This window comes from Mizuhopecten yessoensis, unplaced genomic scaffold, assembly GCF_002113885.1.
Source record: "Mizuhopecten yessoensis strain PY_sf001 unplaced genomic scaffold, ASM211388v2 scaffold5409, whole genome shotgun sequence".
NCBI lineage: Eukaryota > Metazoa > Mollusca > Bivalvia > Pectinida > Pectinidae > Mizuhopecten > Mizuhopecten yessoensis.
This window is the reverse complement of record NW_018406035.1, coordinates 467,635-487,320: the sequence shown is the minus strand read 5'-3', so window position 1 is coordinate 487,320 and position 19,686 is coordinate 467,635. Positions and strand designations below refer to the sequence as shown.

The 19,686-nt window shown below is 34.9% G+C and overlaps 1 protein-coding gene and 1 long non-coding RNA gene across 2 annotated transcripts; both read right to left on the bottom strand.

Moving 5' to 3' along the window:
- Positions 1-33: 33 nt before the first annotated feature.
- LOC110450655 lies at positions 34-4,873 on the bottom strand. The gene is made up of 3 exons (XR_002462998.1): positions 1,639-4,873; positions 1,270-1,276; positions 34-696 (listed from the first exon to the last, which is right to left on the bottom strand). It is a non-coding gene; the product is annotated as an uncharacterized LOC110450655 (long non-coding RNA).
- Positions 4,874-13,644: 8,771 nt separating this feature from the next.
- On the bottom strand, positions 13,645-18,151 carry LOC110450653. The gene is made up of 2 exons (XM_021498280.1): positions 17,797-18,151; positions 13,645-17,037 (listed from the first exon to the last, which is right to left on the bottom strand). Exons 1-2 carry the CDS (start codon positions 18,078-18,080, stop codon positions 16,737-16,739), a joined length of 585 nt encoding a protein of 194 aa, XP_021353955.1. The 5' UTR covers positions 18,081-18,151; the 3' UTR covers positions 13,645-16,736.
- Between the last annotated feature and the right edge of the window lie 1,535 nt (positions 18,152-19,686).

Genomic DNA, 19,686 nt, shown 5'->3' with positions numbered 1-19,686 from the left:
AAGGGAGCAATACCCAAAGGTGATGTCCGAGCTCAACGGTGATAAAATAACGCATTAATATGAATGGGGAAAGCAAGTGCTAGAGCAGAAACCCTTTACATATACTCCAGAAAGGTAAGCGTTCATGCTCTAGACGTAACATTCGACCATATGTTACATATAATGTATATACATAGCTACGAACATAGCCCCCTTAGGGTGCCTCTCCACCCTTCTTGGTGCCTCCGTTGTTTTGAGGTATTTGATTAGCTAAAATCCCACGCTACAATCTGATTGGCTGTATGCCTCTTTCTTCATCTTTAAGAAAAATTTCAACGGCGCCATTTTATAGCAGCATCTTTTTAGAAATTTATCACAAAATTGCCTTATTGAAAAAAACACCCTTACATGCTACCCTTTTAATATTGTTAGTTTTGTGATCTATATATATATGTACTGGTGTGGCGTAATTCTGTCGAATCCCCACCTAAGGATGTAAATTGACAGTAAACATCATTTTCATAGTTTGTGTCATAGTGTCGTTATGTGGAGTAGACATACAAATATCTTTGGTTATATCCAGGAAAGCATGTGGATAACCGGCAATTTCTAGGCACAACAAACACTGAATCTGGTATTTGCAGTTGCAAATCAGGTCATCGTGAGTATCGTACGATTTCACCAACCTAAATGTAAGCCTATTAGATAGACGAATAACTGGCAGGCTATCAAATACATTCGTCATTATTAAGTATAGTCCAAGACCCACTTGAGGCTTAGAAAACGCTCTGAAATAGCGATTAAGCTTTGGCATGAATCCTTGTTCTGTTATTGAAGAAATAACCTGTGCGTTAATATTTAGATATGAAACTTGAAAAAGACCATCATTCCTTTGAACCAGTCTTCATTACACCTAAGGACTTCTGAGGTAGAACAACTCCCAACAAAAATACATCTCTAGAATAAGATTATATTAGCCTTCATATTACGCAACATACACTCTAGTACAAGGTGATAGATTAACTGATCCTTCATATCTCAAATCTCACACTCTAGTACAAGGTGATAACCAATCTGACCCTTAATATATCAAAACACAGACTCAAGTACACTCACACTCTAGCACAAAGTGATCAACAATCAGTTCCTGTAAAACACACACTCCACAACAAGATGTTCCCCAAATATCACGCGCACATTAAAAGCCTTATGTTAATGTCATAAGACGCATCTCGCAACAGAATTACCACTCAAAACACTTTTTACGATGTATGTGATGTTTTAATCTACTTAAAACCTGTGATTAGATTGGTTGTTAAATTCAAATGGCAAATACATTGCATGTGTTTAGAACAATAACACTGCATAAATGAGACCACTACCATATAATGCCCTAGTAACAGAGAAAATAAAAACGCAAAGATGATCTATCCCTCTGGCTTGGCCACACTTTCCGGACATACATAACCTCTACATATATGTGTCCTTTGAATGAACCATTCAGTCAAACACTTTATAATGATATTTTGTTTTACGATTTAATAACTGTGTGACTAGAACTCTCAAATTCAGAAAAAAATGATTTGGAAATGTCGATGTTAACAAAGTTATTATGACTTTTCTTAATTCTGAAGAGATACCGGACTTGTATGATCAAACATTTTTAAAATGCCATTCTAAGCTTAATAACTCGGCTGCTATGATTTTCTGTATTGCGATTCTAGTCCAATTATATGCAAGTATGATTCAGGCTGGGCTGGAAATATATAGACCAATCTGATAATATATAGACTAGCCCGAAATTTATTAACGTGGTTTTACTAAATGCGCCCATGCTACCTAACTGTAATGTGTACAATAGATTGTTATGTAATACTCACTGACTTAGCAAACACCGCCTGGATGTGTTTTGAAGATTTGGTAGTGACAAGGATTTTTTCGTTGCGTCTTTTCTATTTTCTTATCTGGATCCTTTAGTTTCTTTTCGATAACGTTGTCTTACCTAAGGTCAGTAGGGATATATTTTTGTTTAAAGTGGTTGTCATACGTTGTTATGAGCTAGCGAACCTAACTTATCTAATGCAGATCTGATCACCTGTCTGGTAGCCAGTTCAACATGTGTCTGTTATCTGTTATACACGATAGTTGGTAATGATTTTCACGTTAACCCTTACTTGTGACACTGAAGATCAGTTTTGGGTCGGTATAAAGGCGATGGAGTACACTTACCTAACTTTATTGCGAGCCATTCCTTTAGATGCTGATGCAGTATATTGATAAATGGCCTATAACTAATTGTATTTGAGGCAGTGCTACTTTTTGCGGTAATGTGAATCAGCACGAAAGCACATTTTGGTCTTAAACAAGGGGCGCCCGCATTTACTTGAATCGACTTGTCCCTTCTCCCGAAACAATAATATTTACAACATGTGAATAAAATATCTTATCTCAATAAGTGTACTTCAAAACCAACACAACGTACTGTCAATATGTTAATACAATTTACGGTAGTATCATCAATCAATACAAACCATGCCCATACACATACAGTTACCTACATTACACTCACATAAAATCTTTTGATTTATAAATTATGACGTTACCGTATTACTATATTATCATTACCGCCAGTCCCTAGTTCAGGGAAAGTGACAGCAATATAAATTTCAGTGGTAAAGCTACATGTGTATTGCAGGTGTTATAGATTTCGCCGCTTAATGTTATACAGTTAACCGACATTAGTGTTAAACCCGGATCTTGTAGGTAAAACCAATTAAGGATTGACGTAAATGCGTCCTTCTGTCCATCAACGGCGTAATGTCACATGGTTATAAATACTTCCGCCGGCAAAATATATAGAAAACAATCCATAGTACAACAGTCTACAAAACAAGTACAATGTAACAAGTGGCTAAAGGTCACTAAGGCGCCTGCCTTCTGAAATAACTTAATAAGGTGTGCCACCAGAGGCATAAGGATGGAGATGCATGATGTATAGACAGTTAGGATGGGGAATAGCTACAACAATGTATGATAGGACAGAAAAACAATTTGACATTTCCTCATTGAGATTTATTGCATTGATTCATCTCAGTGAAAGAAAAGTATCTACTGTTTGGCAAAATTGCGTTCAAAACATTCCATAACTGAAAAGTACTAGTAAAGGCAAGTGTGACATATTATATATTACCTGTTTCATACTTAATTTAAACCCATAATATGTAGCTTCATCAAGCCAAACACCTCTCAGATATGTAATTAATACAGTTCAGTCAGTAAAGGCAATGTCGGGGGTATCGTTTGGGATGTATAATTGACTCTACATCACAAGACGTTTGCAGCCATTGAGTGGTTTAGTGATTGTTCGAGCACGGGCTGGAGTGTTTTAGAAAGGGAAGTGTGTTCTGCTTCATCAACGTCACCCCTGTCTTTATCTAAACATCATGGGTACATATGTCAATGGGTGACTTTTTTTGTCAACCTAGATACAATCGAGAACAAAATAACCTCCTTCTCCTCCTCCTTAAATATAAGAAACACTGTTACCTTTCTGTTCAATATTGAACTTCGTTCAAATGTTAGACATAATATATACTAGTGCTACATGTATATACACTTGTAACCAATAAGTTATAAAATGACATTTAAAATAATTAAATTAAAAACAATGAACACTTGCAAGTGTACCAGCAAGACAATATAGTATAATACAATGTAAGTAACTTTGTATTTCCCCATATATTAGTAAAACGTGTAGTAGATCAAGTACACCGCCTGGCACCACACGTTAGTAACGGAGTGTATTTGTTAAATATTAAGAGTGCCTGTAACTATCTCTCATTGATATCAATATCAAAAGGATCATAAATCATAAATTGTTAATAAATCCTAAAAGTCATAGTAAGACATAACACATATTTAATGTTAACAACAAATTCGCCTCTTTATCTTGACATTAATGCAGTCTGTACATATATATCTGCGTGTGTGTATATCTGAAACTATTCTTAATACTAAATTATATTTGTAACAGTTTTATGTTTATAATTATCCTGGATGCATAAAAAATGTATAATTTTGTATATTTTTCTTAAATTTGACCTGATATTTGCCAATATTGTTCTTATTGAATTGCCACTCAACTCAGCTATCGAATTAATCTATAACAAAATATCACAATCACAAACTTTGTGCTGCACTAAGATTGTTTAACTCGAATTTTCACAATGAATGCACTAAGTCTTTGCAGTTGATGTTCGCCTTGTTTAGGTTAATGTATAATAATAATATCATGGACTTGTCTGTTGTGTTATCCTTGTTGTAAATAAAAGTTTGAACATCGCATTTGTCCATGCTATATTCAAAGATCAGCACGAAAATAACTTTCATTTCAGTACTTGTATATGCAAGAGGTCCAATGAGCCTGTATCGTTCACTTGGTATTTATTGACCTTCGAAGTTGGTCAACGAAAATGTATTTTAGAAATACAAAGTTCCGTACTCTACTGAGGAACTTTGCTCGAAGATTTCTTTACCATATATCTTCTAAATGCTTGCTGAAAGATCTTAATCTAAAGTTTTTTAAAGCATAATGTTAAGCAAACAACATCAACAGCTTAAAATATCAATTTGAATATGTAGGACAAGAAGGCAATAATAACATCTGAGAACAACTCTTTGTCGAGTAAAAGGAGGTGAATGGTCCGTGACTATACAGCTGATTTCAAAAACATGAAGAAATATGATTGAGCAACTTCACAAGTAAAGCGTTATATCACTTTGTCAACAAACAAAATGTACATTAACGCTCAGATGAATGTAATTTACGATTAGTTCAGACGTTTTATTTTGATATCAAACATCTTAAACGTAAATGTTCTCTTAAGATGCAATGCAATAAACCAATGTATTGCCACTGAAGTAGGCTTTGGTAATTTTCATTTCTTTACTAGCAGCATGATCTCGAGAAGGTCCTGTATAGTAAGAAGAGACTTGAACAACTTGTTAAAAGTAATTTGGCTTCAACATAGTGTCCAACATGTCTATGAAGCAAAATCGTCATCTTATAAGTCTTCAGTAATTACAAGGTTTGAATACATGAAGTTTCAAGTTCAATATATCTTTAAATGCTGTGATATTTACTTTGCTTACATTTTGGATGGAAATCTACATAAATACAACAGCTTAAATCCTATGATCAACACTAGACATATTGACTTGCCATGTATGTCCAGAGTATACAAAAATACAGATTACTATTTCTTTCATCCTATCATGATTTTGTATGAAGCTGGTCTTTCCGATGAAGATGTTTGCGGCTTGTCCCTTCTTCGTAGGTCAAAGCATCGTACAGTTTTTGTTCATGGCTTTGTCCTCTCACTATATTTTAGATAGTACCAATTTATTTCATTTTCAAGTGTAAAATATAGCTAATTATCATTTCGATAAAAAATATCTTCATTTCAGAGAACAGATACGAAATAATATATCGTCACATGTTAAGATACATGTATCACTTAACTCATTAACTAATCAGACCATTAGTTTCTATTTAATGCATTCGAAGCCTCAGAATTTCGGTTTCGCCTACTAATATTAACACACGTAATAATTACAAAGCAGAGCACCAAAAATTTCCTTCTAAGTGATGTCACTCTAAAGCATTCGTTACCTCTAAATGTAACCGATACATGGTTAAACCACATAAACATGAAGATAAAAATTCAGAGGGGAAAAAAGTTAATTTAAACATTAATTATAGATGCCGTAAAGGTCTTATCAACGTGCGATAAGAGAGCAAAATACTTTTATGTACCAACGGTAAGAAATGTTATATAGATACCCAGTGACACAGTATAAGAAACATGGTAGTAGCCTGGACAAACCACCAAGTTATTGACTGGTGAAACAAGTGAATCGCTTGAATTGAAAATTACCATTACCACGTCCGACACGTACATATATAAACACGTTAAGTGAATGCCATATTTGATGGTGACATTTAAACCAAAACGACTGTTACTTGAAGGATGTTTCACAACAGAATAATTGCAATCGGAACGAACGCCTTTAAAGGGTGACTTGATCGTAATGATCGGATACATCTTGTGAAGTGAGCAAGGAAGTTTAGTGGACCAAACTATGCACTAAAATTTATAACGGTATTTTATGAGTATTTTCTGCTACGTTTATTTAACCCGTCCCTATTTAAGACGCAATATCATATATTGTGGTTTTGAGTAAGCAAACACATGCTGAAGGTATGTTGGCACCTTCTTTAAAACTAGTTTAAGGACAAGATCCAATATATCATATGTAAAATCAACGGCCCTAGCGACCTGCATGTTCAAATCTGAACTGCATGTACATGTAAATCTTCAATTCCCTTTTTTTGGGGAGGACTGTGGTACTAACCTCGCTATCATACATTGGAAGACTTGTGGGGGGGACTGTGGTACTAACCTCGCTAGCATATATTGGGAGACTTGTGGGGACGACTGTGGTACTAACCTCGCTAGCATATATTGGGAGACTTGTGGGGAGGGCTGTGGTACTAACCTCGCTATTATATATTGGGGGTCTTGTGGGGAGGACTGTGGTACTTACCACGCTATCATATATTGGGAGACGTGTGGGGAGGACTGTGGTACTTACCACGCTATCATATATTGGGAGACCTGTGGGGTTGACTGTGGTACTAACCTCGATATCATATATCGGGAGACTTGTGGGGGGGACTGTGGTACTAACCTCGCTTTCATATATCGGGAGACTTGTGGGGAGGACTGCGGTACGAACCTCGCTATCATATATCGGGGGACTTGTGGGGAGGACTCTGGTACTAACCTCGCTATCATAAATTGGGAGACTTGTGGGGAGGACTGCGGTACGAACCTCGCTATCATATCTTGGGAGACTTGTGGGGAGGACTGCGGTACGAACCTCGCTATCATATATCGGGGGACTTGTGGGGAGGACTGTGTTACTAACCTCGCTATCATATATGGGGAGACTTGTGGGGTTGACTGGGGTACTAACCTCGCTATCATACATTGGAAGACTTGTGGGGGGGACTGTGGTACTAACCTCGCTTTCATATATCGGGAGACTTGTGGGGAGGACTGTGCCACTAACCTCGCTATCATATATGGGGAGACTTGTGGGGTTGACTCGGGTACTAACCTCGCTATCATACATTGGGGGACTTGTGGGGAGGGCTGTGGTACTAACCTCGCTAGCATATATTGGGAGACTTGTGGCACTAACCTCGCTATCATATATGGGGAGACTTGTGGGGAGGACTGTGCCACTAACCTCGCTATCATATATCGGGGGACTTGTGGGGAGGACTCTGGTACTAACCTCGCTATCATCTATTGGGAGACTTGTGGGGAGAACTGTGGTACTAACCTCGCTATAATATATTGGGAGACTTGTGGGGGGACTGTGGTACTAACCTCGCTGTCGTATATTGGGGGACTTGTGGGGGGGGACTGTGGTACTAACCTCGCTATAATATATTGGGAGACTTGTGGGGAAGACTGTGGTACTAACCTCACTATCATATATTGGGAGACTTGAGGGGATGACTGTGGTACTAACCTCGCTGTCGTATATTGGGGGACTTGTGGGGAAGACTGTGGTACTAACCTCACTATCATATATTAGGAGACTTGTGGGGAGGACTGCGGTACGAACCTCGCTATCATATATCGGGGGACTTGTGGGGAGGACTGTAGTACTAGCCTCGCTATCATATATTGGGAGTCTTGTGGGGAGGACTGTGGTAATAACCTCGCTATCATATATTGGAAGACTTGTGGGGGGGACTGTGGTACTAACCTCGCTAACATATATTGGGGGACTTGTGGGGAGTACTGTGGTACTAACCTCGCTAACATATATTGGGGGACTTGTGGGGTTGACTGTGGTACTAACCTCGATATCATATATCGGGAGACTTGTGGGGGGGACTGTGGTACTAACCTCGCTAGCATATATTGGGAGACTTGTGGTACTAACCTCGCTATTATATATTGGGGGTCTTGTGGGGAGGACTGTGGTAATAACCTCGCTATCATATATTGGGAGACTTGTGGGGGGGGGGGGGACTGCTACCAAAGATTAAAAAGCAGCCAACACAGATTGATAACATCACAATGCAAGTTTTTGTTTTTAAAAATCTGAAAATAAAGAAATATTCCTCCTTTTTGCTAATGATGTTTTTTTCTTATTTCAATATATATGTAAACGATCTCGATAAAGATTTGCATTATCAGATCATCAATTTTATCAGCCTCTGACACCCGAATCTGGTAGAAACTGCGACATTGCTCAAGTTTTACTAACAAATAAGTTAAACGTATCACTGACATCATTCCTTTATTAACGTACTTCCAATTTAACTTAAACAGACAGCCTCCATCATCAAAAACGTACGTAACAAAACGGAAGCAGTTTTATCTAGCATCTGAAACCAAACTTAATATAATCGAGTATAATAGTTCAGGAACCAAACAACACAAACGTATGATGGGTATTTAATACTACGGTAAACACGTCTATAAAAATACCTCAACCCAATATATATCACTCGGGTATGGGCCTCAAAGTTCCAGTCACAGGTACTAGTCAAAATAGATTTTTATAGGATTGCTTTATAAGAAATAACTCATATATAAACAGCAATCAACATAGGAAAAATATATTGTGATCAAAACCTGTGGTTCAATTCCTTATAAGCATAATCACAAAGGTTCTGTTGAAATGTAATTGTCTCACTGTATTTTTTCACTTAAAAGTTATAATTGCATATATTTAATATCAAATTAATACCTGTTTATCTCCGAATAATCGGTTTATATTTCAGCAATACGGTAACAATGAACAGTATTTCTAATTTGTATTAAAATGGCGTCCTTATCAATTTACATTTCTCACTACTATTTGAAAATTGCATGGCTTATGACTTTGGTAATTTCAAAATATAAACAAAAAGTATTGCCAAAAGTACGAAATTTGAACAGATTAATACTTCACAGTTGTGTTACAAACCAAGCACTTTGGTCCTCCGACATGAGCGCATGCGCACAAAGAACCCTGGGGGAGATTGTCCGAGCATAAGTCTATTAAAGTGTTGTAGTGCAAATATCTATAGGAACATATAGCATTCGAGACACAACAAAAGCCTCATATGTTATAGTATCACGAGTACAAAATGTTCGACCTAGGTACTTTAAGAAAGAATTTGGTATACAGCTTAAGAATATAGCCACAGAAAAATATGTTGGTAACGGTTCTTGACAAAATCTTTTCTTACGATAATCACAACAAATCTTGGAGACAGTTACCTTTACCCAGCACAACCAGAATACCTTTGGTATGATATGACATAGTATCAGAATGAATACAAGGGCAAGACATATCCTAATAAATATACAAGCATATTTTTGTTTCTTATTATCACAATACCAAACAATTTTAGAGGAATATAAAGACGAGAAAGAGAGAAAATGCAGCTATAAGAAATATTTGTATGGCTGTATACGTTTCTGTATAAACATTCTTTGAAAGATGACTTTCAGCTATTGTTAGGAATTATAAAATAAAATTCTTTTAGAGTGCAATACATCCCAATCCTGATTTTAAGACTGATGAATCGGAAATCATAACGTGTAGTCAAGTGTATATAATTTTGTAAACATCCGATCTTTTTTTAGACGACAATTTTTAAAGGTGTATCAAAATCATGCCGGTATGTTTATATGTTTAACATTAATTAATCGTTCAAACGACAGAAGCTTGATTTAACCAGAAACTACATAAACAAAGGAAATGTGTTAAATGTCTTTTACATTAACTACTGAAGTTCATTTCAAATGAATTCTTACTCTCAGTATTTGTTAAGCACACAGTGATCGGCAACCTCCTATTGGTATCCAATTAACCTCGAACAGTTTGAATCCTGGACAAAACAATGATATACCTACGTACCACGTCACTCTCTAAGTACATATATCAAATGAGGTTATAGCAAATGAGCCATGTTGTTACGTTTGATAAAAACTCTTTACTGCTGTTTCTGACATGGTCCTTCGCCGAAAAGTTGAACTTTGACATCTTCTGACAAGGGTCAAAATAAACAAAATAAAAAAATAGAAAGGAACAAGGAAAAATCTCCTAATTAAATTTCAAAATGTCTGCCTGGTGGCCATATTTTTACCAAGCTGAAAATGAAGCACACACAACACAGAAAGAAGAGGAGTCTTAGATAGGAACTCTAAGATCCCTCAAATTATTTCTAGAATTATTTTCCAACAAATAAGGAACAGCATGTCTTAAAAAGTGGAAATCAGTTTATCAGATTTTCGACTTGATATCAAGGCTAAGACCATTTCGTACCCTATCAGGTTATTTGGTAATAGTGACTGGAACAGTTAGACTTCGTTGTATACGAGGTTTGTTTTGCTAAGAAATAACTAATCGTAAGCTGTGGTGTAAGGGGAGGTAATTACTTCACTAACAGTGCTACATATAGGTTGTGTTTTGTTTTTTTGGTTTTTTTTTAATAATAATCTCATTAGGCAGGCAATGTGTAAATTTATATGTTTGAATAAATATGTGTTATAAAATAATCTTTATTTAATTAACAATTACAATATAAATCCACAATGTTTTCATTTAGAAAATGCCATCTTTGATATGTGTTTGAATACATGGATACAGAATTACTTTTTGATAATATTATGACATACATCAAGCATTGTCAAGAAAAAGAAAAAAAATCTAAATACAGTTATTATTAATCACATACTGTTAATTTACAATACCAATACTTTGCCAAATTTCACTGATGAAGAATATTAGAGATAGGAACTACTTGTCCGGCACATTATAAAGTGACTTCACAGTCAAACAATCTACCATATTAATAATTATCATCACAGCATGAGAAGATGTTTTACTACATGTTTATACCAGACACTTAACAGTTCAAAAACATGCTCCTTCTTCACATGTACTTGCACAAGGTTTGTCACAAATATTTTCTGTGTAATATTTTGTTATAATCTTGATACAAAAATGAAATTGTCATACTGAAAGATTTTATAAATGAAAATGACTTCAGAATTTGAAACCGATCAAATTACCAGTGAAGATGACATATTGTACAAGTGTATGCAAACTATTCTTAGACACAGCAGTTAAAGCTATGCTAGCATATCGAAAATATTTTATATCTTGACATTAATTTGTATGATGCAATTGTATTTAAATATTCATAAAATTTCTGACACTGAAAATAGAACATATTTGTTGTTCAAAACTGCCATCATATACAACAATATGAAAGAAACCTTACAATTTTGCAGCTATTTTTGTTTCAGGTCATTCTCTTCAAGATTTACCATGTTGGTCACAGCCTTCAATGTTTTCTACAGAACTATGGTTGTTAGAAATTTGTAACAAAAAACTGCAGTGAATTGAACGCCATAACTTCACTTTACTGACGTAGCTACTGGTATCAAAGATTTTTAAATGCACATCATCACAATGAGAGACGATTCCACTGACAAGGGAAGTAACTCTATGTCAGAAAACTCAAGTTTTACTGGTTTTAAAAGCTGAATAAACAGGTATGTAGTGAAACTCTTTTTCATGATAAGAACTTGTGATGTGGTACAATTTACCTTAACCTTACACTTCATAAATCTAACTTTGCAAATGCATTAAATAATAAAAATAAAACAACTGAATCGAGGAATGGAATGGGTCACACATCTATATAAAGAGTTTAGCTGTAAGATCCAAACACAAAACAGTATATAAACCAAGAATCTTTCTGATAATAACAAGTTAGACTTACTTGACAACTATATTACAACCTGTCCTGTCAGTGCAAGATCAATGCTGGAATACAACTGAAGTTGACATGTATTATTACAACTGACAAACACAATACTCCTTTAAAACATTTATAAAACAATACCTAAATGTAAAATGTAATGACGACTAGATGTAAATGTGTTATATAAAAAAAAAGGTATGCAATATCATTCTGTATACCAGTTCAGTCCACATTATTCCTGGTAGATTGAAGCAGTAAATACTTCATCATATCTAATCAACTTCACTGTTATATCAACAGCCCATCCCGATACAATGAGGTCGCACAGGATTACAAAGTGTAAAATGGGTAAAATATTGGTTTGTCAAGAGAGACACTAATAATGGAGTTAACAGTACCCTCGGTGACTAAACCAGTAATAAGTTGTGACTTTTGAGCACACTACCAACTTTCCACTGGTAAACTAAGGAAAGAACAACGAAAACACGCAGAGCAGAAGTGAAGCATGATGACCACAAATGTATGAAGAAAAACATCACATAAGTACCTGATAATTTACAGGACAGATGATGAGGGGGGAACATTGAAATACACTGTACTCTCTGAATTCATCACTGCAATATTTGTTCATTACCACTGATCATGTACATGTAGAAACTAGGAATTTCTTCCATGGATGGGCACATTATATATATCATGTGGAAAGACATACATTGTAAACATAAGTGCATTGCTTATTAATACTGACATAGTGACACATTTGTATATTAGTAAACAAATTCCATATTATGATATACTAATTTAAACAACAAATCAAACTGTACCTTTAATTTATAATTATGGTTTCTTTTTCATACTCTGGCTGCCAATAACACTTTTTTTTCCTATTGGTTTGTTGTTATTTTTTATGTCATGAATTCACTTATACTTTATGAGTATTCAAACAAGAGATCCCAGAGGGATCTTACCGCCCACCATTGTACCATCTTCATTAGTTCTTTGTCAGTTCGATCTTTTCTCTTCTTTTCTCTAATCTGTTTGATCGAATTAACAGTAAATGCACCTTGAGGTAACTTTTGATGTAAACTCAATACTGCTGTGTATAAAAGACAACCTTCAAAGTGAGTTTGTCATTTCACATATTTACTAGTAGAGTACTTAATGTGAAAGAAATATAATCGATATAATATATGAGAAAGATCTGTTTAGTTCTTCCTTTAGCCATTTCGTTTTTATGATCAGTCTCAAAATATAACATGCACAACAAGGGATCAAGGGGAACCTACATTGTACATATCAAATTTGAGAAAGATCCCTCAAGTTATTCCTGAGAAATAGTAATAACAAACCTTCAATGTCAAAAATCGAAGCCTGTCTGCCATTTTGTTTATCTGATCAGTTTCAAAAGTAAATATGCACAACTAAATACCAAGGGGAATCTACATATAAGATTTCAGAAAGATCTCTCTACTGCTTATTGAGAAACAGCGATAATAAACATTCACTTTCAAAATCCAAGATGGCTGCCAGTCGACCATTTTGTTTATCTGATCAGTTTCAAAAGTTAACCTGCACACAAAAGACCAAGGAAAACCCGCATATCAAATTTGCACAACGACAGACCAAGGGGAACCTACATATATAATTTGAAATGGACCTCTCCAGTACTTCCTAAGAAATAGTGATAACAAACCTTCACTATCAAAATCCAATATGACTGCCTGTCGGCCATGTTGTTTATCCAATCAGCCTCAAAAGTTGCCCTGCACAGCTAAGGACCAAGGGGAACCTACATATAAAATTTAAGAAAGATCCCTCTGGAACTTATTTAGAAATAGCGATAACAAGAATTGTTTAAGGACGGATGACGGACCATGGACGGACCACAGACCACGGAAGCAGGGCGATTTGAATAGCCCACCATCAGATGATGATGGGCTAAAAATGCATTAATTGTTGTAAAAATCTTAAAATTGCAAACTTCAGAAAGACCTGATTTTGGTGGGGAAGAAATTGAATGTAAACATAATATCATCTGAAGATATCTGAATATGGTATGAATGCATAAGGCTACATATACGTAGATAATGTTCATGTATATTCTTATATTTGTTTATATCTAAAAAGTAATTGTACAATAATTCAAATTGTTTCAATTTGGATAAATTCAATAAAATATTACAGAATTGCTGGCTATTACCTTTCATTTATAAATTTAAACCAACTACAATTCACATGTAGATTATAAACAAATGTATATACAGGAGATTCCTCTGATTATAATGGCTGTAATAAAACCTCTTCTAAACTCCTGAAAGAAACCCACTTTATTGATTTTGTATGTTTTCTATTTAAAATGCTTATCTTTGTGGTAAAGGTTCAAAGGTTCTTATGCAATTATGACATTATAGAATACCTGTTTTCTGCAAAGTTTACACTGTTTGAATATTAATTTCTTCACAAAACTGCAAAAATAACACTTCATGAAAAATAACACTTCATGAAAACAGAGTTCAAAGCTGTTTGCAATAAAGGCTTAATTGATATACCTTTCTTCTTTTTTACACTATATAAAAGTAGAAAATAGAAATGCTATTCAAAATAACCTCTTTCAAGAAACTATTTACCAGGTAAATAGTCATTAGAGCTATTTACCCGGAATGAGCTATTTAACCTGCATTCAAATTTTTGGGGAATTTTTGGCTACGTTCATTCTGATTGGACATTTTTCATGTTCCTTTTTGGAACATTTCTACTTCCATCGTATACCATACCATAAAGTCTGTAAACATTTCCAAGACCCAGACGAAGCAGAAGTACTTCGTTTGCAAAACAACCAGACGGGTTTTGCAGGAAATTTATGAAAATTGCCTCGTCTACAAGATTTGACAATCTTGATGAAGAATCACTTAAGAAAATAGTCTCCGAAAAGGACAGTTCAAACATGCAACAGGTTATAAAAAGGTCTGTTAACATACGAAAGGATTATCTTCAGGAGAAGGCAATGGGGACACTTGACGACATGAACAATGCATCTTAACAAAAGAAATGGAATAATTTTGTTGTCGGTATAATAAAGCAGTTATTTTATGGGTATTTCGGGAAATAGCACTTTTATTGTCCCCCTTGACATAAACTATTTCCTCACACCCATACAATAACTATATAATATTAACTTAAAATAAAATCAGCTCCTAAATTACAGACACATTAGTTATTGGTTTACATGCATATTGTGTGCCAGCATTTCAGTACTGCATACATGTACAATTCAACCATACATAAAAAATTCATCAACAGAATAGGATATGTTATTCTACAATAATCACAATCTGGATGAGTAATTTGATTTAATGCCATATGAAAAAACAATCAGGAAACAAATATAAACATGATAACAGGTTGTATGACCGAGCCACAGAGACACAAACAAAAAAACATATTCACATACACATATATACATGTGACTTTACAGCCAAGTATATCTAACATTAAAATGGGAACAAAATGCTTCAGAGAGTGAGACACCCTGAACATTTTTTATTTATCCCATAATTCTTGTTTATAACTATATATATTATTTCTTGAAAAAAAACACAATCTTATATGTAGCTAGTTGCAGTAACACAATTGGTAAGCTTTTGATGCTGTACATTCCTATTTTTAACAAAACTGAGAGCAAAATAATCCTCTAATGTAATCATTATATTTATATATATACGTCATCCTCTCATGTAATCATGATATTTATATATATACATCATCCTCTCATGTAATCATTATATTTATACGTCATCACCTTTGTTTAATTTAATTTCTGCACTAAAGAGAGTCTTTAAAGTACCTATACTTTTCAAACTGTACATTAAGAAAGGGAAAATCATCTAAAAAGCTTCTTTGTAAAACTCTAGATCACATAGTTAAATGAATTTCTCTTAAAATAAAAAGTAGATAAAACTTCAAAATATTAAAGAATTTTAAAAGTGTTTCTTTTTAAAAACAATGGTTAATTATTGGCATCAACAACAGTTATATTGGTATATGTTAGCCATGATTCAACTATTGTCCATGATCACAGGTAAAAATACAATATTAATTATTTTGCTCTGCTGGTTACTGATTCAGCATAGGTTAATATTTTAACAACTTGAATAACTGCAGCAAACTTGATAGCTGTTATTTTGTATCATCATCACCAGTGACATGCATCTGGCCCCGGGATCTTGAAACCTCTAAAACCCATTCTTAGTGCTCAACTTTTAGCAAATGCTAGCATTATCATATTTGAGTTCTCAAAGGATCTCAAAGGATTAAACTTTTCAATTCAAGTTTGTGTTTCAGAGTCCACATTTCTATCAGGGATTATATAGACATATGTAGCTATACTTATGCATAGAAAAACTTTTTGAATTTATCGCTCTATTGAGTCTTCATATTTAAACAAATCAAGATCAATCATAACCTACTTTTTCAGCTTTAAAAACTAAATTAAGGATCATTCAATATATATTTTTTGAAACATTTATCATTCAGTGATATGTCTAATGTGAAAATAGAACTGGTGACAGTGGTGTCATTTGTTTTTAATGGCCAATTTAGCTTGAAAAGTTAAGCACATTTCCTGCAGTATTTTATCCACTGAATGGTAACTTATGTTCCAAAAACTACATTCTTAGTTAATTATATAAGTATCTTCTCAAATATTTCAGAACACCTTTAATTTGAGATCTACCATTTTTAGAACTTCTCATCTAAGTATGTACTTGGCTTAAGAATGGAGAGTTAAGAATGGAGAGTTAAGAATGGAGAATTTAGACGTTTCAAGATTCCTGATATTAATAAGCTGATTTATAAATTACCAGTTATAAGCAATACAGCACATTGTGTAAAGCTGACAATACATGTGGTTTCAAGATTTGGCTTTCTTCCTGCTTGTAGAGTTCTTTAGCATAGTGCAAAAGTCATCAAAGGAGAGATAACTGATGTCATCCCTAACTGTCACCGCCCAATGTCCAAAATTGACTGCTGTTTCAATGTTATCCGTGTCATCATCAAACAGAATGATCTCCTCAGGTTTGATGATCACATGTTTTTGATTATATAATTCTGTGCATACTGCTGCCAAATGTGCTTCCTTGCCAAGAATTTGATGCTTGTTTTTCTCACGGAATTCTGCTGTGTTGGCTTGAACATATATCTTTTCTACATTTCTGGAACAAAAAGAAAAATAAAGCTATGACAAATAGTAATGGTAACTACAATAAATTTGACACACTAATTAATGTAAACAGTTATATATAAAATTAGCTACATATCACTATAGGAGATATCATGGCTATGGAACATTTAACAAATGATCATGATGATACATTGGTACAATATTTAATAAAACAATAACTAAATAAACAGGCAGGTGTTAACATTGGAGTTAAATAAAGTAAATAAGCACCTGGTCTCCATTTAAATAGTGTAACGTACACGTGCATGCAATAGCGTTCTGCGTTTTGCTGGTCGCAGATCTAGATCTCATTATCAGGTTGGGGAAAACCACCAACATGCGTATAATAGCAAACTCGCCTATTATACGCCGATTGGAGTATGGATTTGTTACTAAAAATAACCAAAATCGCTTTAACAGTAACTTTTGCAAGATATTATTAAAAATCGCATTAATTTACGACAAGGTAAATAATATTTTGCTAAAAGATGTTTACTGAAAGCGTTGGCTACTTAGAAACTTGATGTAACTTTACCGGAAGTATTGCATTTATTTTTGGTATTTTCCCACATGCAAAAAAAAGTTTATTTTTGCATTTGTATTATGTTTCATGACTGAATAAATGCAACTTGGACAAACAAATTTGTTTGTCCGTCCGTCTGTCAGTCTGGCACGCTTCGTTTCCATGCAAAAGCTGCAACGAATGTTAACCGATTTTCTTCAAACTTATAATATAGACTAGTATTCCCACCTTTTGAAAACCAATTTCAGCATTTCTCTGATGATCCACGGCTGAGTGAAGTATGTGACAATGCACACGTTGACGTTACGTTGCAAAGCTTCCTCCATTAAATCCCGCATACACGGTCGAACATGCTGTGACAGTTTCTCCGCACTGTCTTTCCAGCACCCTCCGGAATGGATCGAGATCAAAGTTTCGTCGAAATCAACCGCAAGAAGCCGTATGCCTTTCTTCTCCAACAACGTAACAAATGTGGATATTTTGTGTCTTGCTCTGTCACGTGCGTTGCTCATCGTGTTGTTACAAAATATAATATACGACACTTTTAGTCAGGGTCAAAACAAACAAAAATTCCTTTTTCCAACGGAAACTCTCTCGAATTTATAAATTTAGAATTGAATTCCGGACTTCCTTTTCCGGTGTGGACAAATTTTGGAATGTTTTTAATAAAAAAATATTGTCACATACAAATTATTTTTGGTTATATATTATGATCAAAATAATCATTAATCCAAAACGAAATCCCGTCAGCATATAGTATACATGCGTGGCGATCGCATTCAGGCTTTGCATATATTCATGAAACCGTTATCATGCTCAAGTATATCACAGGGCCACGTTACAATCACATATATGCTATACTGATATGGGTAACAACACACATAAACATACACCCATATCAGTATAGCATATGTGTGATTGTAACGTGGCCCTGTGATTTAAGCGGGTTACAAGAAATGTGGTTTGAGCACAGAATCCATGCTTGAGCACGAGAACGGTTTTATGAATATTGGGTCAGATGACTGCATAAGATGACATATGGTGCACAGGAAACTAATTTCAAGATGGAATCTTCCTAACCGTTATATAATATGTTCAATGGACTGCCTTCATGATCGTTGTGTATGATCATATAAATGTTTATCAAAGGTTACCATTGGAGTGTCATCTGGTGATAATGTACTGTTGAGTATACACGACATGTCATTAGGATTCATGCCAATCATCCTATAATATGGTTGCCCTTCTAGCCAAATTACTTACCTTAAAGAATGATGTCTGTATACATACAGATGAAGGCTTCTTCCAAATCAATGTTGTGAGAAAGGTCTTCAAAGTAGTTTTTGTCTTGGATTTGTTTTGGGTCTTTGTTTACACCAAATCCACAGGGAAATCCACGGTGCCACAGGGAAGGCATCTTTGCCGGAAGGCATATCCTTGATGTCTGCTTTGATTAATTTGGCCGCTGCATCAACAATGGACATTTTCTTAAATGGGAAGGCTTTTGGTTGGTGGTAGAAGTCTTGCAATATGTGTAGCAGATGCTTAGCCCGAATTTTCTCTGGCTCTGACACCAGAATTAGACTTGTTTTTTGACAGATAGATGTCTGGCGTCCTACAACAGACATCTATCTGTCAAAATAGTTTAGTCTAATGTCGGGGCTAGAGGAAACACTCAGTCATAAAATCAACGAAGAGGTTTGAAACCAATTAGTGGACAACTATTGCAACCAGAACATTTCCCCCTCACTCCTTCCCTTTCTTCTTGCTGATTTCATGTCAAGTAGTCGATTGTCTGTACATATACATATGTATCACGTGTTATATTTTGCATAGCAGTGTGCTATATTGTTGGGCGAGGGCCTAGTATGTTGTCAGAACTTGTGCCCAATCCATTTGATTGTGTTTCGATCAATAACATATGCTTGAAAGAAACAAAGACAGGAAACTCGGGCTAAGCAGATGCTGTGCTACGAAATGCCACAACATTTGCCTTTCCGTTTAATTCCACATCTGATTGCTCACCGTTGATTTCTAGAAAGTTTGCTGTCGGTATATGTTCTGGTCTGCCTTTCTATTAAGGCCCCTGGGCCTCTTGTTTAGATGTCCTGATGACAT

Coding starts and splice junctions, on each gene's coding strand:
- LOC110450653 (XM_021498280.1), bottom strand. CDS start 18,080: ATGAGCAACGCACGTGACAGAGCAAGACACAAAATATCCACATTTGTT. Junction 17,038..17,796: donor CTGAAATTGGTTTTCAAAAG/GTGGGAATACTA, acceptor TTTTTGTTCCAG/AAATGTAGAAAAGATATATG.